The 26,566-nt window shown below is 43.8% G+C and overlaps 1 protein-coding gene across 1 annotated transcript in view; it reads left to right on the top strand.

Moving 5' to 3' along the window:
* rasgrf2b (Ras protein-specific guanine nucleotide-releasing factor 2b) overlaps window positions 1-26,566 on the top strand; it is a 220,075-nt gene that overhangs the window by 88,257 nt on the left and 105,252 nt on the right. The window contains exons 7-8 of the mRNA XM_055631130.1: window positions 12,628-12,821; window positions 14,558-14,667. Coding sequence (XP_055487105.1) covers window positions 12,628-12,821; window positions 14,558-14,667 — 304 coding nt within the window. The remainder of the gene's footprint in view (window positions 1-12,627; window positions 12,822-14,557; window positions 14,668-26,566) is intronic.

The raw sequence follows: 26,566 nt of genomic DNA, 5'->3' as shown, positions 1-26,566 counted from the left end.
GGTAGGGAAAGGCCAGAACAAAGCAGGGCTGGCAACAGGTGACCAAGGAAGAGTGGAGCATAAAGGTACACAAAATTGCTGGAGAAACTCAGCGGGTGCAACACCATCTATGGAGCAAAGGAAATAGGCGAAATAGGCGACGTTTCGGGCCAAAACCCTTCTTCAGATTGAACAAGAGTGGAAAGCATAATAAGCAAAAAAGAGTGGAGCATAATGGCCTGATTGTTGGCTGTGGAAGAGGTGATAATGAAGGGATTCTGGGATGCAAACAATGGGGGAGAACATCTAGGGGGGGGGGGGGGGGGGGGGGGGGGGGAGGGAATGCAGGGGTTACTTGAAATTAGAGAAATCAATGTTCACACTGCTAGGTTGTAAATGAAGATGCTGGTGTTCCCATGCACCTGCAGCCTTTAACCATGTAGATGGTTCACACTGCACTTTTTTATCACCCCATTTACTGTGTTGATACTTTCAGGGATATATATCTATATCTGTGTATCAATGCTATTTAAGATCCTGACATTTGGCAATATGGCGGTGCAGCAGTAGTGTTACAGCGCCAGAGATCCTGACTACGGGTACTGTCTGTACAGAGTTTGTACATTCTTTCCGTGTGGATTTTCTCCGGATAGCTCCGGTTTCCTCCCATACTCCAAAGACATACAGGTTTGTAGGCCAATTGGTTTGGTGTAAATGTAAATTGTCCCCAGTGTGTTAGTGTGCGGGGATCGGTGGGCCAAAGGGCCTGTTTCCCTCCTCATACATTTGGCCTCCCAAAAGACATTGCCTCCCACCCGTATGGATTAAACTCCATCTGCCATTTCACTGCCTCAATTTCCATCTGATGCGTATCCCGCTGATCCTTTGACAATCTTCATGTTTATCCGCAATTCCACCAATTCCCATATCATGTGCAAGCTTAATAATACGAACACTGATGTTTTCATCCATATCCTTAAGGGCCTGTCCCACGAGCATGCGACTGCACGCGCGAGCGCGACCAAACCGGAAGCGGGGACCGCGCTGCGGTCGAGTGATCCCGTAGGAGTTGACGTGAATTTCGAGCGAAGTCCGTGGGAAGTCCGCGCTAGGCGTACGCTGTCAAGAAGCTGCGTACGGCGTCGAGACGGTGCATACGGCGTCGAGACGCTGCGTACGCAGTCAAGATGGTGCATACAATAAAGTAAAGTAAAGTAAAGTAGCCTTAATTGTCATTCAGACCTTTCGATCTGAACAAAATTTCGTTGCCTTGCAGTCATACATATAATAAAAATGACAAAAAACACACAATAAACACAAATTTAACATCCACCACAGTGAGTTCACCAGGCACCTCCTCACTGTGATGGAAGGCAAAAATCTTAAAGTCCTTGTCTCTTCCCTCCTTGTTCTCCCTCTGCTCCGAGGCGACCTGTGAACTCCCAATGCTGTCGTCCTCCGTGGTCAGGTTGCCGCCGCCGCCGGAATGCCACAGCTCCATTGTCGGGTCGCCACTGCCACCGGAACGCCACAGTTCTGATGTTGGGTCGCCGCTGCCGCTGCCACTGGAACGCCACAGCTCCGATGTTGTGCTGGGTCGCCGCAGCTCGAGGCGGAACGCCACAGTTCTGACATAGGGCTCGGCGCAGATGGGTCGCCGGGGCCGCCGAGAGAAGTCGCATCCCCGAAGGTCGGGACCAAAACACCGCTTTCCCCCCCCACACGGAACACCACAGCTAAAACCAAAAAAATAACTAAAACGCCGCTGCCTCCGGAAAAACCACACGTTCTGAAGTGAGGCGAGCCGCTGCTGCTAAGGAACGCCACCGCCATCCGTTGAATGCGGTTCGGGCCGCTGGCCGTTGCCGGAACGGAATTTTTTGAACAGCTCAGTTTTTTTGGAGCCCCGCGCCGCCGGGAACACTCCACAACTCCATACGGCTTCGGCGATCGAAGTGGGACTGGCCCCGCGAGGCCGTACGGCACAAGCGACCACGTTAGGTCCTGCTTGCCACATGCAGTCGCATGCTCATGGGACAGGCCCTTTAATGTATGTATTACAACCAGCAGAGATCCCAGCACTGCAGAACACCACTGTTACGGACCTTTGATCTGAAAAATGCTCTTCTATGACCAAGCCAGCTTTTGGATATAATTTATCAATTTATCAATTTAATGTGGATTTTATGTACTGGATGATTTACTAAAGCCGATGTTGACAACACTGCCTTAACCTCATCAATTCCTTCCTCAGAATAACTTCATTACTTTGTCAGACAGGACACACACCATAAAATAAAATAAAACCAAAAAAATAACTAAAACAGGACAAATGAACAAACAAAAAAACTCCCAAAAAAAACAAACGGACTGCAGGCGAGGCGAGCCGCAGCTGCTAAGGCAGCGCCGCCATCTTGGAATGCGGTTGTGGGCCGGCAGGCCGTTGCCACGCGGAATTTTTGAACAGAGTCAGTTTTTCCATGCTGGAGCCCTAAACGCGCGATGTCGGGAACAGGAAGAGCACAAGATCCATGGCGGAAACAATTAGACGGTACATGGATCGAACAGTGGAGGACCGGACCCGCAGGAGGCCGTACGGGACAAGGCCGGTGTGGGCAACGTTAGGTGCAGGGCCGCTTGCCACATGCATCACGCATGCTCGTATGACTCTAAGATCATTGCCTCTTAAGTTCTTACAGAGCAGCAGAGAGTGCCTTGTCAAGATGCACTGCAATGTAAAACCATAGCTGTATCTGAAAGGCTTTGACAAACTTTACTCTGGAAAAAAATGCTCTTCTATGACCAAGCCAGCTTTTGGATATAATTTATCAATTTATCAATTTAATGTGGATTTTATGTACTGGATGATTTACTAAAGCCGATGTTGACAACACTGCCTTAACCTCATCAATTCCTTCCTCAGAATAACTTCATTAAATTTGTCAGACAGGACCACCTTCGGTTAAAGCCCACCTGCTGCGTTTGGCTATCCCGAAACCTATCCTTTCATGTGATTTTCCGAATGTGCGTAAACATCGATTGTCCCGCCTAGAACTATCTCCTCAGCAGTTAGGTCAAATACACCCACGTTGGTGCTTTACAAAGCCAGAAACCCATGTCGTTTGTTCCCCTACCGGGGAAGAAGTGCTGTCTGAGGTACAAAGTTTGTCCAAACAAAACAGGAGTCGTCCCAGGAGTGACATGCGGAAAATGAAGCCCATGTGAGTTTTCTAAAAGAGATCTTTGGTTTTAAAAATCAAGTCCACCATCCAAAGACGTACAGGTTTGCAGGTTACTTGGCTTGGTACAATTGCAAATTGTTCCTTGTGTGTGTCGGATAATGTTAAAGTTCGGGGATTGCTGGTCGGTGTAGACATGGTAGGTCGAAGGGCCTGTTTCCATGCTGTTTCAATCTCTAAACTAAATTGGATACAAATGGGACGTGAGGGGATTGTATAGGAAGAGTGATCACAAGATCACTGGCTGAAACAATTAGACAGGTACATGGATAGAACAGATTTGGAGGAATATGGACCAAATGCAGGCAGGTAGGACTAGTGTAGCTGGGACATGTTGGCCGGTGTGGGCAGTTGGGCTGCAGGGCCTGTTTCCACACTGTATCACTCCATGACTCTATGACTCTAAGATCATTGCTCTTAAGTTCTTCCACAGAGCAACAGAAGTATTTTTACAGTGCTTGCTTGTCAAGATGCAGGTATTCAATGTAAAAATATAGCATGTATCTGAAAGGCTTTGCCAAACTTTACTCAAGGATATAAAATGCCGAAGACATCAAGTTTGAGATTGCAGACGTCAAGAAATATTCCAGCTTTTTATCCGTTGATGCAGCGATTGAGGAAGTTAACAGAAGATGATGGAGTGTCTGATGTGTATGATTCAGAGAGGATAGAATGAGATACAGCGTATGGCTGAACCTGCTCTCAGACCATATGTCCATGTCACAGGAACTGGAACTCAACATAACATGATCTTTGAAGGTGACAGGATACTTATTCCTGAGCTGCAAAGGAACAATATAGTTAACAAGTTCACATCTTTCAGAGTCAGATAGGTCAAAGAAGGACATAAAAAGTGCGAGAGGACATGTAATGGTGACGTTCCTAACCATGTCATCTGTTCATGTTCTCCAGGCATGCTGTCTGACCCGCTGAGTTATTCCAGCATTTTGTGTCTTTTTATTTATTGCAAATATTTATATCCTTTCAGTTTTTGAATAATGAATAAGCGAGAAAACATATCATCAAATAATACTGATTGGGAACGATCATAATTGTTTTAAGACTTCACTAGTTTAAATATTTTATCATGTGAACAACTGCTGTCCATTGATATAACGTTGATTATTGTCGGAAGTTCCAGAGCTGGTCACTGTGGAAAATGACACTCTTTTGAGTCTAGTTTTGTTGGTTCGAACTACTGACAATTTTCCAGTATAAAGGTACACTGAGATTCCTCCAGCAAAAATATGCACCAAGCTGCGGCAGGTGGCAAAGATCGGTAGTCACAGCCTGGAGTGATTCTGAGATTAGGAATCTAAAAGTAACTTGAGCAAAAACAGTTAAGACTCACACTTGAGTTGTATTTGAGGCATCAGAAGGACATTCTGTAGATCTTACTGAGAATACAGTTACATTGTCCACACTCTGAATCGTGGTTTTGAGCATGCAGAGTAAAAGCTGGTTGTTCCCAAAATCCCTTGTTTCTGGCCATGTGATTTGCAAGATTTTGCAGATGGCTGAATTTTAGGGGGGCAGGTGAAGTTAAAAAGCGCGATTGCAGGGGACATTATAATTAAAGGCAAAATTTCTTAACAGTATCGTAAAATGAGATCTTGGGGTCCAAGTCCATAACTCCTTGAAAGTTAGGAGCAAAGAGGTCCTTTGGCAGTTGTACAGGGCCTTAGTGAGACCTCACCTGGATTATTGTGTGCAGTTTTGGTCCCCTAATTTGTGGAAGGACATTCTTGTTATTGAGGGAGTGCAGCGTAGGTTTACAAGGTTAATTGCTGGGATGGCGGGACTGTCAAATGCTGACAGAATGGAACGGCTGGGCTTGTATACTCTGGAGTTTAGAAGGATGAGAGGGTATCTTATTGAAACCTATGTTTATTAAGGGTTTGGACATCCTTCTAAACTCCAGCGTGTACAAGCCCAGCCGCTCCATTCTCTCAGCATATGACAGTCCCACCATTCCGGGAATTAACCTTGTAAACCTACGCTGTACTCCCTCAATAGCAAGAATGTCCTTCCACAAATTAGGGGACCAAAACTGCACACAATAATCCAGGTGCAGTCTCACTAAGGCCCTGTACAACTGCCAAAGGACCTCTTTGCTCCTATTCTCGACTACTCTTGTTATAAAGGCCAACATGCCATTCGCTTTCTTCACTGCCTGCTGTACCCGCATGCTTACTTTCATAGACTGATGAACAAGGATTTGCTTTTCGTTGTGTACCAAATTACATTGAAATTGGGGTTCACCCTTTTGTGGTGCGCTTGCACACCAGGGGCACTGAACGCTTGGCAGCCCCGCCAACAGTTCAATCCCCCGGCGTGGGGGAGCTGACATCCCCCCGATGCAAGAGCTGGATCGCCCCGATGCGGAGGGCCCAAAACGCCGCCGGCTACGGGAGTCAAGATCGTCCCATCAACGGAGGGCTCGAGGCCCCCGACGCGGGAGAGCTAAGGGAAGAGATTGAACTTTTTTTTTGGCACCAACGATATAGGTAAAAAAAGGGATGAGGTGCCACAAGATGAATTTAGGGAGCTAGGAGATAAACTTAAAAGTAGGACCTCAAAGGTAATAATCTTTGGATTACTACCAGTGCCATGGGCTAGTCAGAGTAGAAATAGAAGGATATTGCAGATGAATACGTGGCTTGAAAAATGGTGCAAGGGGGAGGGATTCAATTTTTTAGGTCATTGGAACCAATTCTGGGGGAGGTGGGACCAGTACAAACAGGACGGACTGCACCTGGGCTGGAATGGAACCAATGTCCTTGGGGGAGTGTTTGCTAGTGCTGTCGGGGAGGATTTAAACTAATGTGGCAGGGGGATGGGTACAAGAGCAGAGAGGCAAAGGGGTGTAAAATGAAGGTAGAAGCAATAGGTAGCAAGGTGAAAAGTAAAAGTGGCAGGCAGACAAAACCAGGGCAAAAATCAACACCTTTCAACATAATTGTATAAGGGGTAAGAGTGTTGTAAAAACAAGCCTGAAGGCTTTGTGTCTCAATGCAAGGAGTATTCGTAATAAGGTGGATGAGTTGAACGTGCAGATAGCCATTAATGATTATGATATAGTTGGGATCACGGAGACATGGCTCCAGGGTGACCAAGGCTGGGAGCTGAACATCCAAGGATATTCAATATTCAGGAGGGATAGAGAGAAAGGAAAAGGAGGTGGGGTAGCGTTGCTGGTTAGAGAGGAGGTTAACGCAATGGAAAGGAAGGACATTAGTTTGGAGGATGTGGAATCGGTATGGGTAGAGCTGCGAAACATTAAGGGGCAGAAAACGCTGGTCAGTGTTGTGTACAGGCCACCTAACAGTAGTAGTGAAGTTGGAGATGGTATCAAACAGGAAATTAGAAATGCGTGCGACAAAGGCAAAACAGTTATAATGGGTGACTTCAATCTACATATAGATTGGGTGAATCAAATTGGCAGGGGTGCTGAGGAAGAGGATTTCTTGGAATCTATGCGAGATAGTTATCTAAATCAACATGTAGAGGAACCAACGAGAGAGCAGGCTATTTTAGACTGGGTATTGAGTAATGAGGAAGGGTTAGTTAGCAGTCTTGTTGTACGTGCCTCCTTGGGCAAGAGTGACCATAATATGGTTGAGTTCTTCATTAGGATGGAGAGTGACATTGTTAATTCAGAAACAATTGTTCTGAACTTAAAGAAAGGTAACGTTGAGGGTATGAGACGTGAATTGGCCAAGATTGACTGGCAATTAATTCTAAAAGGGTTGACGGTGGATATGCAATGGAAGACATTTAAAGACTGCATAAATGAACTACAAAAATTGTTCATCCCAGTTTGGCAAAAGAATAAATCAGGGAAGGTAGTGCATCCATGGATAACAAAGGAAATCAGAGATAGTATCAAAGCGAAGGATGATGCGTACAAATTAGCCAGAAAAAGCAGCATACCAGAGGACTGGGAGAAATTCAGAGACCAGCAGAGGAGGACAAAGGGCTTAATTAGGAAAGGAAAAATAGATTATGAAAGAAAACTGTCAGGGAACATAAAAATTGACTGCAAAAGTTTTTATAGATATGTGAAAAGAAAGAGATTAGTTAAAACAAATGTAGGTCCCTTGCAGTCAGAAACAGGTGCGTTGATCATGGGGAACAAGGATATGGCGGACCAATTGAATAACTACTTTGGTTCCGTCTTCACTAAGGAAAACATAAATAATCTGCCGGAAATAGCAGGGGACCGCGGGTCAAAGGAGATGGAGGAATTGAGTGAAATCCAGGTTAGTCGGGAAGTGGTGTTGGGTAAATTGAATGGATTAAAGACCGATAAATCCCCAGGGCCAGATAGGCTGCATCCCAGAGTACTTAATGAAGTAGCTCCAGAAATAGTGGATGGATTAGTAATGATCTTTCAAAACACTTTAGATTCTGGAGTAGTTCCTGAGAATTGGTGGGTAGCAAACGTAACCCCACTTTTTAAGAAGGGAGGGAGAGAGAAAACGGGGAATTACAGACCAGTTAGTCTAACATCAGGAGTAAATGGGTCGTTTTCACAATGGCCGGCAGTGACTAGTGGGGTACCGCAAGGCTCAGTGCTGGGACCCCAGCTATTTACAATATATATTAATGATCTGGATGAGGGAATTGAAGGCAATATCTCCAAGTTTGCGGATGACACTAAGCTGGGGGGCAGTGTTAGCTGTGAGGAGGATGCTAGGAGACTGCAAGGTGACTTGAATAGGCTGGGTGAGTGGGCAAATGTTTGGCAGATGCAGTATAATGTGGATAAATGTGAGGTTATCCATTTTGGTGGCAAAAACAGGAAAGCAGACTATTATCTAAATGGTGGCCGATTAGGAAAAGGGGAGATGCAGCGAGACCTAGGTGTCATGGTACACCAGTCATTGAAAGTAGGCATGCAGGTGCAGCAGGCAGTGAAGAAAGTGAATGGTATGTTAGCTTTCATAGCAAAAGGATTTGAGTATAGGAGCAGGGAGGTTCTACTGCAGTTGTACAGGGTCTTGGTGAGACCACACCTGGTGTATTGCGTACAGTTTTAGTCTCCAAATCTGAGGAAGGACATTATTGCCATAGAGGGAGTGCAGGGAAGGTTCACCAGACTGATTCCGGGGATGTCAGGACTGTCTTATGAAGAAAGACTGGATAGACTTGGGTTATACTCTCTAGAATTTAGGAGATTGAGAGGGGATCTTATAGAAACTTACAAAATTCTTAAGGGGTTGGACAGGCTAGATGAAGGAAGATTGTTCCCGATGTTGGGGAAGTCCAGGACAAGGGGTCACAGCTTAAGGATAAGGGGGGAATCCTTTAAAACCGAGGAGAAACATTTTTCACATGAGTGATGAATTTCTGGAACTCTCTGCCACAGAGGGTAGTTGAGGCCAGTTCATTGGCTATATTTAAGAGGGAGTTAGATGCGGCCCTTGTGGCTAAGGGGATCAGAGGGTATGGAGAGAAGGCAGGTACGGGATACTGAGTTGGATGATCAGCCATGATCATATTGAATGGCGGTGCAGGCTCGAAGGGCCCAATGGCCTACTCCTGCACCTATTTTCTATGTTTCTATATTTCTATGTTTCCATCACAGTGAGGAATGTGGAGGAGTCACTGTGGTGGATGTTTATGTAAAAATGTGTTTTGTGTGTTCTGTTGCTTTTTATTTGTATGACTGACTTGCCAAATGAAATTCCTCGTATGTTGCAAAACATACTTGGCTAATAAAGTATTATTGTCAATACTTTGACATTGATTGTGATTACATCTGATCAGGTGATCACAAAGAACAGTTAAGAAATTGTGAGGATGTTTTTCAGCCAAAGGTATTTTCCTTGCCCAGTTCCCAAACGGTGGCTGCTTATAGAGGCTGCTGCTGGGAAGATCCAAAAGTCTGAGATTTTAATCTTCTCAGTGAGGCGGCAGCAGAGAAGGCTGTCACAATGTGACGGTGTCTGCAGGGTGATGGAGGGGGACATATGTTCGCCTGCAGTCCCTCCTCTATTCTCCCACCGAATGAACATCAATTCTGACTGGTTCCTGTGTCACTAATAGCCCCAAGCCATTGTGAGACTTCCTGGGAGAGAGCTCAGCGCATATTTCTGCTCTGAATTCTGTAGTAATGCTGCAAATTGTAATGGGACGCCAAACACACTTTGAGTTTGGTTTATTGTCACGTGTACCGAAGGAGCTAACCAGGGTCGGCACGATGGCGCAGCGGTAGAGTTGCTGCCTTACAGCTCCAGAAACCAGGGTTCGATCCTAGCTATGGGTGCTGTCTATATGGAGCTTATTCTTTCTCCCCTGGACCTGCATGGGTTTTAGACTATAGACAATAGACAATCGGTGCAGGAGTAGGTCATTTGCCCCTTCGAGTCAGCACCGCCATTCAATGTGATCATGGCTGATCATCCCCAATCAGTACCCCGTTCCTGCCTTCTCTCCATATCCCCTGACTCCGCTAATTTTAAGAGCCCTATCTAGCTCTCTCTTGAAAGCACCCAGAGAACCTGCCTCCACCGCCTTCTGCGGTAGATAATTCCACAAACTCACCACTGTCTGTGAGAAAAAGTGTCTCCTCCGTTCTAAATGGCTTACTCCCTATTCTTAAACTGTGGCCCCTGGTTCTGGACTCCCCCAACATCGGGAAAATGTTTCCTGCCTTAACAATCGTATATGTTTCAATGAGATATCCTCTCATCCTTCTAAACTCCAGAGTGTACAAGCCCAGCTGCTCCATTCTCTCAGCATATGACAGTCCCGCCATCCCAGGGATTAACCTTGTAAACCTACGCTACACTTCCTCAATAGCAAGAATGTCCTTCCTCAAATTAGGGGACCAAAACTGCACACAATACTCCAGGTGCGGTCTCACTAGAACTCTGTACAACTGCAGAAGGACCTCTTTGCTCCTATATTCGATTCCTCTTGTTATAAAGGCCAACATGCCATTTGCTTTTTTCACTGCCTGCTGTACCTGCATGCTTACTTTCATAGACTGATGTACAAGGATCCCCAGATCCCGTTGTACTTCCCCTTTTCCCAACTTGACACCATTTGAAAGTAATCTGCCTTCCTGTTTTGCTACCAAAGTGGATAACCTCACATTTATCCGCATTAAACTTCTTCTGCCATGCATCTGCCCACTCCCCCAATCTGTCCAAGTCACCCTGCATTCTCATAGCATCCTCCTCACAGTTCACACTGCCACCCAGCTTTGTGTCATCTGAAAATTTGCTAATGTTACTTTGAATCCCTTCATCCAAATTATTGATGTATATTGTAAATAGCTGCAGTCCCAGCACCGAGCCTTGCGGTACCCCACTAGTCACTGCCTGCCTATCTGAAAGGGACCCATTAATCCCTACTCTTTGTTTCCTGTCTGCCAACCACTTCTCTATCCATGTCAGCAGTCTACCCCCAATGCCATATGCCCTAATTTTGTCCACTAATCTCCTATGTGGGACCTTATCAAATGCTTTCTGAAAGTCCAGGTCCACTGGCTCTCCCTTGTCCATTTTCCTAGTTACATCTTCAAAAAATTCCAGAAGATTAGTGAAGCATGATTTCCCCTTCGTAAATCCATGCTGACTCGGACCGATCCTGTTACTGCTATCCAAATGTTCGACTCTCTCATCTTTTATAATTGACTCCAGCATCTTCCCCACCATCGATGTCAGGCTAACTAGTCTATAATTCCCTGTTTTTTCTCTCCTGTCTTTCTTAAAAAGTGGGATAACTTTAGCAAAGAAAGAAAAAAAGTTTTCTTTCTGAGAACTTTGGTTTTCTCCCACACTCCAAAAAGCAATACAAGTTTGTAGGTTAATTGGCTTGGCTTGAAAGTAATTATCGTCGCTAGTGTAGTATAGTGTTAATGTGCTGGAATCAATGATTCGGTGATGACTCGGTGGGCTGAAGGGCCTGTTTCCGTGCTGTATCTCTATACTATACTAAAACAAACCAGTCAGTGGAAAGACAATACATGATCACAATCAAGCCATCTATAGTGTACAGATACTCGATAAAGGGTTTAAGAAGGAACTGCAGATGCTGGTGAATCGAAGGTACACAAAAAAGCTGGAGAAACTCAGCGGGTGCAGCAGCATCTATGGAGCGAAGGAAATAGGGATTCAGTTGCCTGAAGTAAGGTAATGAGCCTGTCCCACTTACGCAACGTTTTCGGCGACTGCCGGCACCAGCGGCGACCAGAACAAGGTAGTCTCTTGGGGCGACTACTCACGCCCATGCGACATGTCGCCAGTGTGTCTCCTGTATGGTGTCCTCAGTCGTCCAAAGAGTCGTAACGTCTTTCTGGTCGCTGCTGGATTTTCAACATGTTGAATATTTTCGGCGACCTGCAACGACCTATGACGGGTGCGGCAGTGGAGACTCTTAAATTCACATCTCTTTGTAATTCTGCTACAGAGTTGGCCACTTTTTGTCAGTGAGCTACAACCACAAGTCACAGACTATTTTTGTTGTTAAATGTAGAAATATCTGCTCTGCGCCAGATGATATCGTTCGATAAGAGTCTGATATTAGGCCAACCACAAGATGAATCAGGTGCAATTGCCTGGCCATTAACCACACAGTGGTGTAGCTGGTGGAGCTGTTTGCCTCATAGCGTCAGGGACCAGAGTTCAATCCTGACATCGGGTGTTGCCTGTACGGAGTTTGTGCGTTCTCCCTGTGACTGCTTGGGCTTCCTCTGGGTGCTCCGGTTTCCTCAACACATCCCAAAGACGTGCGGGTTTGTAAGTTGGTTGGCCACAGTGAATTGCCCCTATGTGTAAGGAATGGTTGTGAAGGTGGGATAACATCGAACTAGTGTGAATGGGTGATCAATGGTCAGCGTGGACTCGGTGGACTCGGTGGACTGAAGGGCAGTTTTCTGTGCTGCATTTCTCAACTAAACTAATCAATCTGGAAATATTCACGAGCGGGATCTAATACGAAAAAATTAGTTGGATGCACGTTGAACAAACGGGTCCAACTTCTGAACCATACTGGCCAAATAATTGTGAGCCTTTCAAATGATTAGAGTTAACATTATACTTTTTGCTCAGTACCAGTTCACAGCCAGTATTTATGACATCTAGATTCTTGTATATAGGTTGTGTTATTAATTAGGCACTGACAATCCATTTTCTTTTCAACAAAAAAAACTGAAGTTTCATTGATAGGTTGAAGTTCCATGTGTCGTTTGAAGGTGGGTTTATTAAATTGTCTCTCTTTGAGACATTTCAGCTCGACTATAAAGCGTGTAAGAGTTTTGCTGTTGAAACGGAGGCAGGAGATAGTGTGCAGATCACACGGTTTCCATGGGCACCAAATTACTTCATTCCTGCAGTCACCATTGAATGTGTGAAACAGCAGCGGTGATTAATTTTAATGGTTTTGTTTCCTTTTCCAGCTGACTTGTTTGACATATTGTTACCGATGCTGAATATTTACCAGGAGTTTGTCAGGAACCACCAGTACAGTCTACAGGTGTTGGCAAACTGTAAGCAAAACAGGGATTTTGACAAGCTGTTGAAACAGTATGAATCGAACCCAGCATGTGAGGGGAGAATGTTGGAGACCTTCCTGACATATCCCATGTTTCAGGTAAAAGTTGATTCCTATAATGAACATTCAGTGTAACGTAGCAGTTTATCAGGCGTGGTTATGTAGGATGCCAGGTGTATACCTACATCTATTAGTTCATAAGTGATAGGAGAAGAATTAGGCCATATGGCCCAAGTCTACTCCGCCATTCAATCATGGCTGATCTATCTTTCCCCCTCAGCCTCATTCTCCTGCCTTCTCCCCATAACCCCTGACACTCGTGCTAATCAAGAATCTATCCATCTCTGCCTTAAAAATATCCACTGACTTGGCTTCCACAACCTTCTGTGGCAATGAGTGCCACAGATTCACAACACTCTGACTAAAGAAATTCCTCCTCATCTCATTCCTAATGGAATCTCATTCCTTTAATTCTGAGGCTGTAACATTTGGTCTTAGACTCTCCCCCACTCGTGAAAAAATCCTCTCCACCTCCACTTTATCCAGGGCTTTCACTATTTTGTAAGTTTCAATGATGTGTCCCCACATCCTTCTTAACTCCAGTGGGTCATATGTTAACCCGCTCATTCCTGAGATCATTCTCGTAAACCTCCTCTGGGCCCTCTCCAACACCAGTGCATCCTCCCTCCGATATGGGGCCCAAAATTGCTCACAATACTCCAAATGCGTTCAGACTGAAGAAGGGTCTTGGCCCGAAACGTCGCCCATTCCTTCTCTCCATATATGCTCCAGCTTTTTGTGTGTACCTTCGATTTTATCCAGCATCTGCAGTTCTTTCTTACACACATAATAATTTGCTGTTGGGTTCCAGAATGATTTACATGGTCATTGACACTTATTATAACTTTAAAAGTATGCTCAAAGTTGGAATGATTTGACATAACTAACCTTGGTGAGGAAACTTCCAACCACAATCCATGTTCAGGAACTTTGCACCACACAATTTCCTCCTGCATCCCAAAGACATGTGGGTTTGTAGGTTAATTAGCCTCTGTAAGTTATCTCCCAGGTTATAAGGAGCGGGTGAGAAAGGGGACTAACTTGGAGCAGATGTAAGTTGGTGGCTAATGGTCAGCATGGACCTGGCAGGCAGAAGGGCCTGTTTCCGTGCTGTATCTCAAAACTAAACTAAACTACTCAAAGCATAGGGGATCCGTGAGACTAGGAGCCAGTTTCACTAAGCTAAAGTCAGAGCTGAACATCTCTAACTTCTCAGTTCTTCTCTTTAAGCATACATCCCAAATGGCTGCACATTGCGGTTAATTTCAGAAAGCGTAGTTAGTCATGCTGCAATTCTAACCGTTCCCTTCATCTGATAGAGCTGTCTAAAAACAAGAATTCATATTTTTTATTTCACCCCCACTATTTATTGCTCTGCCAAATGTTCTCTCTTCTCCCTGAAGAAGGTTGATATGTGAGGTGTGAGAATTGCTAGGTACCTTTGAAGAAAAAAAAAAAGTGAAAATTATAGACAAGAGCCATTCAAATTGGTTGGAGCAGCTTTAAGTACCCACTTTCAGGAAGCAATGTGATATTAGATGAACAACTCCGAAAGATCAATATTTTTATTGCCTCTTGGATTTATGTTACTTTGGCTTCAAATTGTATTGCATGCAATAAAGATAAAATTGTCTAGAATTTGTCATAGACGGCTTTGCCCAAATAATTCTCAGGTACTCGATCCACAATGCCCATCCACAGCAAAATCTCAAGTATGTGGTTTTAAGAATGATGTGTTTTCTCTATTACCAACTTTATGCCTTTTCGAATTCCAGATTCCACGATATATAATAACATTACACGAGCTTCTTGCACACACACCACACGAGCATGTGGAAAGAAAAAGCCTGGAATTTGCAAAATCTAAACTGGAAAACCTTTCAAGGTAAGCCGGTAATTGTATTGTGTACAAAATTGCACTTTTTAGATGCACAACATCCCTGTCTGTTGAAAAGGAGCCAAACTTCTTTGATATGTAGGTTTTTGGGGTCAGGATGGAGCCAAGCTTCTTTGATTTGTGAGTTTTGCTAGGCACCTGTCAAAGCAAAGCTACTGTCGGATGGAGTGTCTGTTTTTATTTTATTGTAAATTTTAGGCCTACTTTCTGTTTTTAGATGTGGTAATTTTAATTTTTTTAAAGCTCTATGTATTTATCCTGTTTTTATTAACTACACTGAATGGAAACTGATCGAGAAACGTTTTTTTCGTTTCATATGTGTATGCAAGTACTCAGTTAAAATGATATTAAATAAATACTGAATACTGAATACTTTTGTGGGCAGGATTGGTACCCCTATAGCACCCATGCTCACACTGAGGGCAGCCGTGGGTATGCATTGTACATCTTTCCAATCTCGAGCCGCTCGAGATATCCCCGACCAGTTTCACCTTTGAACATCAGCAGCATTTCACCTGCCAAACCAAGGGAAGGAGCGAGGTTGGGAGATAATGTTGTAGACGAGGGCAACGCTCTTGGAGAGATGCCCATTGAAAAGCCAAACGCGGTGACTTTCTATGTTAGAATTATAGAGTGATACAGATCAGAATTTGTCCCCAACTTGTATATGCCAATTAGGATGCACCATCCAAGTTGTCCACTTTCCACTTTCCATAATCTCCATTTTCCATTTGTCCGCTCCTGACCTATATCCCTCCAAGCCATTCCAATCCATGTACCTGTCAAATGGCTTTTAAATGTTGTTCGGGTACAGTATCTGTGTAACTGCTTGACTGGGCTGTTTGTTTCATATACCAACCACTCACAGTGTGAAAAATCTGCCCCTCAAGTTCCTAATAAGTTTAAGAGGCTTTAGGTAGGCACATGGAAGTGCAGGGAACAGTGGATATGGATAATGTACAGGCAGATGGGATCTTGTTTGGCACAAACATCGTGAGCCGAAGAGTCCTTTCCTGTGCTGCACTTTTCTATGTTTTATGTTTTTAATCCTTCCCCTTCCATCTTAATATCTCTTCCTTTCCTCCTTCTGTATCTATCCTTCTATATCTAATCATTCAGGGTTGAGAGGGATATGGGCAAAATGTAGGCAGATGGGACTAGTGTAGATAGAAACATAGAAACATAGAAATTAGGTGCAGGAGTAGGCCATTCGGCCCTTCGAGCCTGCACCGCCATTCAATATGATCATGGCTGATCATCCAACTCAGTATCCCATACCTGCCTTCTCTCCATACCCTCTGATCCCTTTAGCCACAAGGGCCACATCTAACTCCCTCTTAAATATAGCCAATGAACTGGCCTCGACTACCCTCTGCGGCAGAGAGTTCCAGAGATTCACCACTCTCTGTTCTTCTCATCTCGGTTTTAAAGGATTTCCCCCTTATCCTTAAGCTGTGACCCCTTGTCCTGGACTTCCCCAACATCGGGAGCAATCTTCCTGTAGATGGGACATGTTGGTCAGTGTGGGCAAGTTGGGCCAAAGGGCCTGTTTCCACACTGTATCACTCTGTGACTCTGTGTATCTGTGACTCTGTGACTGTGACTCTGTGACTGTGACTCTGTGACTCTGTCTCTGTGTCTCCGTGAATCTGTGACTCTCGACTGTATGGCCTCGTCCATGTACCACCAGTTTGAGGGGCTGTGCCCTCACACTGGCAAGGTTGTGCAGCATGCAGCATTTATCCACAAACTTCAACATCTTCTTTTGTGAACCGCTGCTGAGCTTCTGATGGAGTGATCCAGATGTCAGAGTCAGAGTTCCAACGTGGATATCATCTGTTCAATGGCAAGTTCTGACAAGTCAGATGGTTCCATTTTTCTTTGCACATTGCCCAAGCGTATGTTGGTTGTGCACCAAAGATTTCAGCTATAGAATCAGGCGCTGTCCCTTGTCACCCTGAAGCCATTTGTAGTGACTCCAATTGCAGCTTTCATTGCAACTGGCAGACCTGACTGCCACACAATGAAGTGATTAGTGCGGGTGTCAGGGGTTATGGGGAGTAGGCAGGAGAATGGGGTTGAGAGGGATAGTTAGATCAGATTGAATGGCAGAATAGACTGGATAGGCCAAATGGCCCAGTTCTGCTCCTATAACTTATGACCTTATGATAATGATTTCAGCCAGGCTGCCAGCAACTGAGCTGCAGGGATCTGAACCATTGCCAATGGTTATATGTCCACAGATGCCACTGAAGATCCCTTTTTGGTCTGGCACTGGACAGAGTTGATATGCAGCACCCAGAAAGCGAGCAGGATGATCTGCAATCCTTGTAAAGCCAGTTGTTTTCTCTACCCATTGGACTCTTGGAAAGGGTGGTGGGTGTGTGGAGCAAGCTGCCGGAGGAGGTAGTTGAGGCAGGGACTATTCCAACATATAAGAGACAGTTGGACAGGTACTTGGAAAGAACAGGTTTAGAGGGATATGGACCAAACACGGGCAGGTGGGATTAGTGTAGCTGGGACATTGTTGGCCGTTGTGGGCAAGTTGGGCTAAAGGAACTGTTTCAACACTGTATCACTCAATGACTTTATAACTGTAAGAGAAAATTGAATGGGCCAGCTTTCTTTGAGTGTGGACCTTTTTTACACACAGAGTGGTGAATCTCTGGAATTCGCTGCCACAGAATGTATTTGAGGCCAGTTCATTGGCTATATTTAAGAGGGAGTTAGATGTGGCCCTTGTGGCTAAAGGGATCAGGGGGTATGGAGAGAAGGCAGGTACAGGATACTGAGTTGGATGATCAGCCATGATCACATTGAATGGCGGTGCAGGCCCGAAGGGCCGAATGGCCTACTCCTGCTACTATTTTCAGTGACCTAAAAGACCAACATCTGTTAACTGCATAGGTCGTCGAAATTTTTTCTCTTCACGAACATTTACCTAAACTCACCATTGATATCAGGTTAAAGAATGTGGAAACAAGACCTCCATTCCTTCCCACTCCTTCCCCGCATACGCTTAAGGGCCTGTCCCACTTTCGCGACCTTTACAGGCGACTGCTGGCACCCGTGAGAGGTCGTCGAAGTTTTCAACGTTGAAAACTCAGCAGTGACCAGAAAGAATCTGGAGACCTCCCATGACCATAGGAGCCCGCTAATGACCATACAGGCTGTATCGTCACCCGCGACATGTCTCCAGGGGTCGCCTGTGTGGTCGTGAGAGGTCTCCTATGGTTGTGAGAGGTCTCCAAAGAGGCGTAGCGTTTTTCTGGTCGCCGCTGATTTTTCAACATGTTGAAAATTTTGGCGACCTATCAGTCCATGCCAGTCAAGATGCTATACTGGGCTAGTCCCATTTGCATGTATTTGGCTCAGAATCCTGTAAGCACATTCCTGTCCATGCTACCTATGGGACCATGAACTTTAGAATATTTATTTTGTACTTTTGACTAATAATTCCCGGGGGCGCCATCCAGTTGGGTATGGCTGCCCTGCCTGCAGCTGCCCGTCTTTTCACTTCTTGTTTTCATTTTTAGCACGTGAAAAAGTGTAGTTTGGAGGTCTATTCTTTTTATGTGTGGGGGGTGGGGGGAAGGGGGAAACTGTATTTCTCAGTCCCTACCTGGTTGGAGAGGCAGGCTTTCCTCCGAGCAGCATCTTCGACCCGTCCTTGCGGCCTACCACCGGGGTCTGGAGCGGTGTTTCCTGACGGGACCAGCCAGAACCTCGGCTTCGGCGGTGGCGCAGCACTGGAGCGCTATCGCGGCGCGAGGAGCGAGCGATGCCTTGCCTGGGTCGCCGTGCTGAAGCTGAGTCCGCCGATTGAACATTGCAGAGCTGCGGGTCTATGGAGCGGCTAGCCGCGGGCGGCGGCGCTGACTTTAACATCGGGAGCCTAGGATCTTTTGCTGAGCTCACCAGTAGTGGAGCTCCATCCAGTGCGGCCTGTTGGCTTCGGAAGCCGCGGTCTCCAGTAAGGAAGCGGCCGTTCCAGGCATCCCAAGCCGCTGAGAGGGTTCTCCCGACGCCGGAGCACCATCACCCTGCGGAGGCCTCAATAGGCACGACTATGGGTGGACAAGGGGATGGGGAATGGACTTTGTGCCTTCCCTCACAGTGGGAACCATTGTGGGGGGATGTTTTATGTTAAATTCTTCTTTAATTTTGTGTTGTATTCTTATTAGTGTGCTGCAATGGCAACTTGAATTTCACTATACCAATTGGTGTATGTGACAATAAATGAACCTTTGAACCATAATTCATTAATTAATTAGATTAGTTTAAAAAAATCACACAGGAATAAGTAATGACCAGGCTGTAGTATTTACTGAGTGCCAGGGAGCTACAGTGAAGGAAAATCTTCAATTCTAATGGATGCAAAATGGACATCTTGAATTGAATCTGCCATATCCCTGCATCCTCAACGCTAATGTGACCAGCGGCCCTTCCTTGCCATTAAATTAGGGTGAGGAATATAAAAGGCAACCAATCTGCCTTTGCAGTGCCCACAGTTAATTCCCGACTTGGCTTTCTAGCACACTAACTATGTGACTTTTAAAAGGCGGCCATAATAGTGGCTCAACAGTTTGTGGGCAATCTTCCTCAAGTTGAAGTTACGTGGATTAATTTTGAAAAGCTTATCAAAATAAAATTTAAATTGTCAATGCTTTGTTGTGATCCACATAATGATCTAGCTGGAAAATTCAGCAAATAATCCACCTTCTACTGCCAGAAAGGTTTCAATCTTGCTTTGTCACAGACTAAAAGACACATGAAGTCTACCATTATTAGTTTCATGATTTAATTTTATTTTTAACAAAGTTACATAAACTATTTTTCAAAGCTCATTCTGATGTTTATGAAGTAGCCCGGTGCTTTGGAGCCATAACCACTAGATTATCCTGCCAGCAACACCTTTGTCATTGTTCACAAGTTACGGGAGTAGAATTAGGCCATTCAGTCCATCGAGTCCACTCCACCATTCAATCTTGGCTGAACTCGGCCTCCTAATCCCATTTTCCTGCCTTCTCCCCATAACTATTGACACCTGCTCTAATCAAGAATTTGTCTATCTCTGCCTTAAAAATATCCATTGACTTGGGCTGCACAGCCCTCTGTGGCAATGAGTTCCACAGACTAACTACCTTCTGACTAAAGAAGTTCCTTCTCACCTCTTCTCTAAAAGAGCGTCCTTTAATTCTGAGGCTATGACCTCGTCCTAGACTCCCCCACCTATGGAAACATCCTTTCCACATCCGCTGCATCTATGCTTATCGATCTCACTATAACCTTCCAAGCCTCATCACTGACAGTGCTCACAGTGGCTCTAACTTCTTCATACTTGTAGGAAGGAACTGCAGATGCTGGTTTACACCGAAGGAACACAAAATGCTGGAGTAACTTGGTGGGACAGGCAGCGTTTCTGGAGAAAAGGGATAGGTGACATTTTGGGTTGAGACCCTGCGTCAAACTCTTTTCAGAAATAGGATCCCGACCCGATACGTTGCCTATTCCTGGCGGGGAGATTTGCAAAGGCTACTGGGGAGACTTTAAACTAGAATGGTTGGCGGGGAGGGACTCAAATAGAGAAAGCTCGTAGACAGAGTGTGAGGCAGGAGGCAGAGAAGGGAAGCACTCGGACCCAAAATCTAGGGGGAAAGAAGAAAAATAAAATATTAACATTATTACGGGAATTATTAACATTACCCAAAGATATCAATAAAAAGATTTGCTCAATTTTACGAAAATCTATATACATCTAAAACGTCAATAGATAATAATAAAATTTCAGAATTTCTGGAAAATTGTAACCTCCCAAAATTAGAATTGAAGGAACAAGAGGAACTGGGAGCAACAATTACTTCTAAGGAGATAGAAGACACAATAAAAACACTAAAGAATGGCAAAACACCAGGACCAGACGGATTCAGTAGTGAATTCTATAAAGCCTTTTACGATATAGTTACCCCACGATTACAGAAAATGTATACATACGCTTTTAAAGAGCAAAGCTTACCCGAAACATTAGCAGAATCAACGATCACATTAATACTTAAAAAAGACAAAAACATAGAAGAACCAGGCTCATATAGAGCTATTGCTTTGTTAAATACGGATCAAAAAATAATAGCGAAAACACTAGCCAGTAGACTAAGCAGGTACGTTAGTAGATTAATAAATGGAGATCAAACAGGATTTATACCTAAGGGACACTCATTCAATAATCTGAGACGTTTGCTTAACATAATGCACTCACATAAATCTCACGACCAAGAGTTATCTATTATCTCACTGGACGCAGAAAGCGTTTGATCAAGTAGAATGGGATTATATGATTAAAGTATTGCAGAAAAATAAAATAAACAGAGAATAAGAGGCGGTGGGTTTCTTAAATGCGCATATTTTAATGTTAGGAGCATTGTAAGAAAGGTGGATGAGCTTAGAGCCTGGATTGATATCTGGAAGTGTGATGTTGTGGCGATCAGTGAAACATGGTTGCAGGAGGGCTGTGATTGGAAACTACATATTCCAGGATTTTGTTGCTTTAGGTGTGATAGAATTGGAGGGGCAAGAGGTGGAGATGTTGCATTGCTTGTCAGGGAATATATTACAGCAGTGCTTTGGCAGGATAGATTAGAGGGCTCGTCTAGGGAGGCTATTTGGATGGAACTGAGAAGTGGGAAAGGTGTAGCAACACTTATAGGGGTGTATTATAGACCGCCAAATGGGGAGCGAGAATTGGAAGAGCAAATATGTAAGGAGATAGCAGATATTAGTAGTAAGCACAAAGTAGTGATTGTGGGAGATTTCAATTTTCCATACATAGACTGGGAAACACATTCTGTATGGTTTGGAGTTTGTAAAATGTGTGCAGGATAGTTTTTTGCAGCAATACATAGACGTACCTACTAGAGAAGAGGCAGTGCTAGACCTCCTGTTAGGAAATGAGACAGGTCACGTGGCGGAGGTATGCTTTGGGGAGCACTTCGGGTCCAGTGAGCACAATACCATTAGTTTCAATATAATTATGGAGAGTGTCAGAACTGGACTTAGGGTTGAAATTTTTGATTGGAGAAAGGCTAACTTTGATGAGATGTGAAAGGATTTAAAAGGAGTGAATTAGGACATTTTGTTTTATGGGAAGGATGTAGAAGAGAAATGGAGGACATTTAAAGGGGAAATTTTAAGAGTACAGAATCTTTATGTCCCTGTTCGGTTGAAAGGAAATAGTAAAAAATGGAAAGAGCCATGGTTTTCAAGGGAAATTGGACACTTGGTTCGGAAAAAGAGAGAGATCTACAATAATTATAGGCAGCATGGAGTGAATGAGGTCCTTGAGGGGTATAAAGAATGTAAAAAGAATCTTAAGAAAAAAATTAGAAAAGCTAAAAGAAGATATGAGGTTGCTTTGGCAAGTAAGGTGAAAGTAAATCCTAAGGGTTTCTACAGCTATATTAATAGCAAAAGGATAACGAGGGATAAAATTGGTCCATTAGAGAGACAGAGTGGACAGCTATCTGCAGAGCCAAAATAGATGGGGGAGATATTGAACAATTTCTTTTCTTCGGTATTCACCAAGGAGAAGGATATTGAATTATGTGAGGTAAGGGAAACAAGTAGAGTAGCTATGGATACTATGAGATTCGAAGAAAAAGGAATACTGACACTTTTCAAAAATATAAAAGTGGATAAGTCTCCAGGTCCTGACAGTATATTCCCTAGGACATTGAGGGAAGTTAGTGTAGAAATAGCAAGGGCTATGACAGAAATATTTCAAATGTCATTAGAAACGGGAATAGTGCCCGAGGATTGGCATACTGCGCATGTTGTTCCATTGTTTAAAAAGGGTTCCAAGAGTAAACCTAGCAATTATAGACCTGTTAGTTTGACCAGTGGTGGGCAAATTAATGGAAAAGATACTTAGGGATAATATATATACGCATCTGGATAAACAGGGTCTGATTAGGAACAGTCAACATGAATTTGTGCCTATCCCTTGTGCCTTACTAGGGAAATTAATGAGGGTAAAGCAGTGGATGTTGTCTATATGGACTTTAGTGAGGCATTTGACAAGGCTCCTCATAGAAGGTTGGGTAAGAAGGTTCAATTGTTGGGTATAAATGCAGGAGTAGCAAGATGGATTCAACAGTGGCTGAATGGGAGACGCCAGAGAGTAATGGTGGATGGCTGTTTGTCAGGTTGGAGGCAGGTGACTAGTGGGGTGCCTCAGGGATCTGTGTTGGGTCCACTGTTGTTTGTCATGTACATCAATGATCTGGATGAAGGTGTGGTAAATTGGATTAGTAAGTATGCAGATGATACTAAGATAGGTGGTGTTGTAGATAATGAAGTAGATTTCCAAAGTCTACAGAGAGATTTAGGCCATTTGGAAGAATGGGCGGAAAGATGGCAGATGGAGTTTAATGCTGATAAGTGTGAGGTGTTAGAAACATAGAAACATAGAAATTAGGTACAGGAGTAGGCCATTCGGCCCTTCGAGCCTGCACCGCCATTCAATATGATCATGGCTGATCATCCAACTCAGTATCCCGTACCTGCCTTCTCTCCATACCCCCTGATCCCCTTAGCCACAAGGGCCACATCTAACTCCCTTAAATATAGCCAATAATACATACATCTTGGCAGGACAAATCAAAATAGGACGTACATGGTAAATGGTAGCGAATTGAGGAATGCAGTTGAACAGAGGAATCTAGGAATAACTGGGCATAGATCCCTGAAGGTGGAATCTCATGTAGATAGGGTGGTAAAGAAAGCTTTTGGTGTGCTGGCCTTTATAAATCAGAGCATTGAGTATAGAAGTTGGGATGTAATGTTAAAATTGTACAAGGCATTGGTGAGACCAATTCTGGAGTATGGTGTACAATTTTGGTCGCCCAATTATAGGAAGGATGTCAACAAAATAGAGAGAGTACAGAGGAGATTTAATAGAATGTTGCCTGGATTTCAGCAACTAAGTTACAGAGAAAGGTTGAATAAGTTAGGTCTTTATTCTCTGGAGCGCAGAAGGTTAAGGGGGGGACTTGATAGAGGTTTTTAAAATCATGAGAGGGATAGACAGAGTTGACGTGGACAAGCTTTTCCCATTGAGAGTAGGGGAGATTCAAACAAGAGGACATGACTTCAGAATTAAGGGACAGAGGTTTAGAGGTAACATGAGGATGAACTTCTTTACTCAGAGAGTGGTAGCTGTGTGGAATGAGCTTCCAGTGGAAGTGGTGGAGGAAGGTTCGATTTTATAATTTAAAAATAAATTGGATAGGTATATCGATGGGAAAGGAATGGAGGGTTATGGTCTGAGTGCAGGTAGATGGGACTAGGGGAAAATAATTGTTCGGCACGGACATGTAGGGCGGAGATGGCCTGCTTCCGTGCTGTAATTGTTATATGGTTATATGGTTATTCCTTTTCTCAAGAGATGCTGCCTATGTATCATTGTGTATCATTGTGCCTTAGAAAATTCTGCCTCATTTATAATACATAATAGCAATAAATTATAATACTTTATTGCTTAAATGCAAAGACAATATATTGTGGATTCTGGAAGTATGAAATATAAATAAAAACGACAAAGTCTGTGAAGAAAGAAAAAAGATCAGTTAATATTTGAGGCTAGTGAATTATCATTAGAAGTTCACAAGTTCTAGGAGCAGAATTAGGCCATTCGGCCCATCAAGTCCACTCCACCATTCAATCATGGCTGATCTATCTTTCCCATCAACCCCATTTTCCTGCCTCCTCCCCATAACCCCTGACACCCGTACTAATAATCAAGGACCTGTCAATCTCCGCCTTAAAAGTTTAGTTTAGTTTGGTTTAATGTCATGTGTACCGAGATCCAGCGAAAAGCTTTTGCTGCATGCTATCCGAAAATATCCATTGCTCTGGCCTTCGTTGTCAGGGGTTATGGGGAGAATGCAGGAAAATGGGATTAGGAGGCAGAGATCAGCTTTGATTGAATGGCAGTAGACTCGATGGGCTGAATGGCCTAATTCTACTCCTATTACGTGAACTTGTGAGAATCAGAAAGCATAATGAATGCTAAAAGGTTTGAAGCAACGATGGATGTCTCGATTTTTCTCAGGCTGCTGTTGCCTGGATATGTAAATTCATCACAGGATCAAAGCAGTCATTTCAAACCGTTTAATGATCATGAAGTATTCTTTATGCTGTGATGGTGGTGCCAATGAGAGGCGGTAGTGTGGTGCAGCTACCTGTAAACTTGTTCTCGGTATTTTTGTGAGTGGAGCTTGTTCTGGCACCAGCGACATGTTAAAGACGGAGCCAGTTTCTTCTTGAAGCATGTGGTCCAAGGGAGATGTGTATGATGCTATATGAACTTCCCCTTTATAGACCGGAACTGGCGCACTTAAAATGATGTGCAATTTTGAATTTTCAATTAGCAATTCGGTCACTGCAATTTATTTTGTTAATGAAAGATTATAATTATTTAGATAATGAAAAAATATTTGCGTGCTGAGAAATGAGGGTGATGCAGTTATTCTTAAGTTCGTAGGTTCATGGGTGATAGGAGCAGAATTAGGCCATTTGTCCCATCCTAACCGTATTCTCCTGCCTTCTCCCCATAACCCCTGACATCCCATATTGACATATTGTGATGTCATGATATAAATGTTGATTTATAAGATTGAAAAGACTTGACTAAGATTGAAAAGACTAGGCTAAGATTGAAAATACTAGGCTAAGATTGAAAAGACTAGGCTTGTATTCACTCAAGTTTAGAAGGATGAGGGGATATCTTATAGAAACATAAAATTATAAAAGGACTGGACAGGCTAGATGCAGGAAAAATGTTCCCAATGTTGGGCGATCCAGAACCAGGGGCCACAGTCTTAGAAAGGGGAGGCTATTTAGGACTGAGGTGAGAAAAAGCTTTTCCACCCAGCGAGTTGTGAATTTGTGGAATTCCCTGCCACAGAGGGCAGTGGAGGCCAAATCACTGGATGGATTTAAGAGAGAGTTAGATAGAGCTTCAAATGCTGGTGGAATCAAGGGATTTGGGGAGCAGGCAGGCACGGGTTATTGATTGGGGACGATCAGCCATGATCACAATGAATGGCTGTGCTGGCTTGAAGGGCCGAATGGCCTCCTCCTGCACCTATTTTTTATGTTTTTATGTTTCTATGTTTTCAAATGGATTATTACCTTTATAAAATAATGGATTAAAAAATGATAAAACATGCAAAGCATTGTTGTATTAATGTTGTGGACGTTAACTTAACCATAACAACTTTATACAGACAACCTCATAATCTAAGTCCAAGTATTTGGCAACTCATATTCTAGCCTTTGAAGCGTGATGCTGGTAGTTGGCAGTAGCACATACAGCTGATGATTTATTGGCTTGCCTTTGACAGTTTTCTATCGGAAACAATGTTTTAAATAATTAAAGTGCAACTTGTTCCATCAAGAGACTCCTTAAAATTGAAGCTGAACTTCCCTTTTACTGGAGGTTCAGAAGTTGATGGCGCCATCATTGATGGCAGCCTCGCCAACAGCCTGTCTTTTCGTCTTTTTTGTTATTTTTAGTGTGTTTTAAAATAGAAAGATTAAACGAGAACATACCGTTTGAAGTTTGATCTTTATTTTATGAGAAGTTGAAGAGAGGGAATACGTGAAAAGTCCGCCAGCCCGCATGCGCGTAAATCTTCAAAGCAGCTGTATGAAACCACAGACTAGTTGCTGAACTTAAGCTATAGAAAGATTTACGACCTTAGAATTACCAAATTATCTTTATGAGAAGTAGGGTTGGTTGTATGTGAATATTCAATTTCAATTTAAAAAACTTTATTGCCATGAGAAGATACATCGTTGTATTGCCATAGTATTAAACATGACCTTTGTA

Source organism: Leucoraja erinacea, chromosome 3, assembly GCF_028641065.1.
Source record: "Leucoraja erinacea ecotype New England chromosome 3, Leri_hhj_1, whole genome shotgun sequence".
NCBI classification, from domain to species: domain Eukaryota; kingdom Metazoa; phylum Chordata; class Chondrichthyes; order Rajiformes; family Rajidae; genus Leucoraja; species Leucoraja erinaceus.
This window is presented reverse-complemented; position numbering and strand designations above follow the sequence as displayed.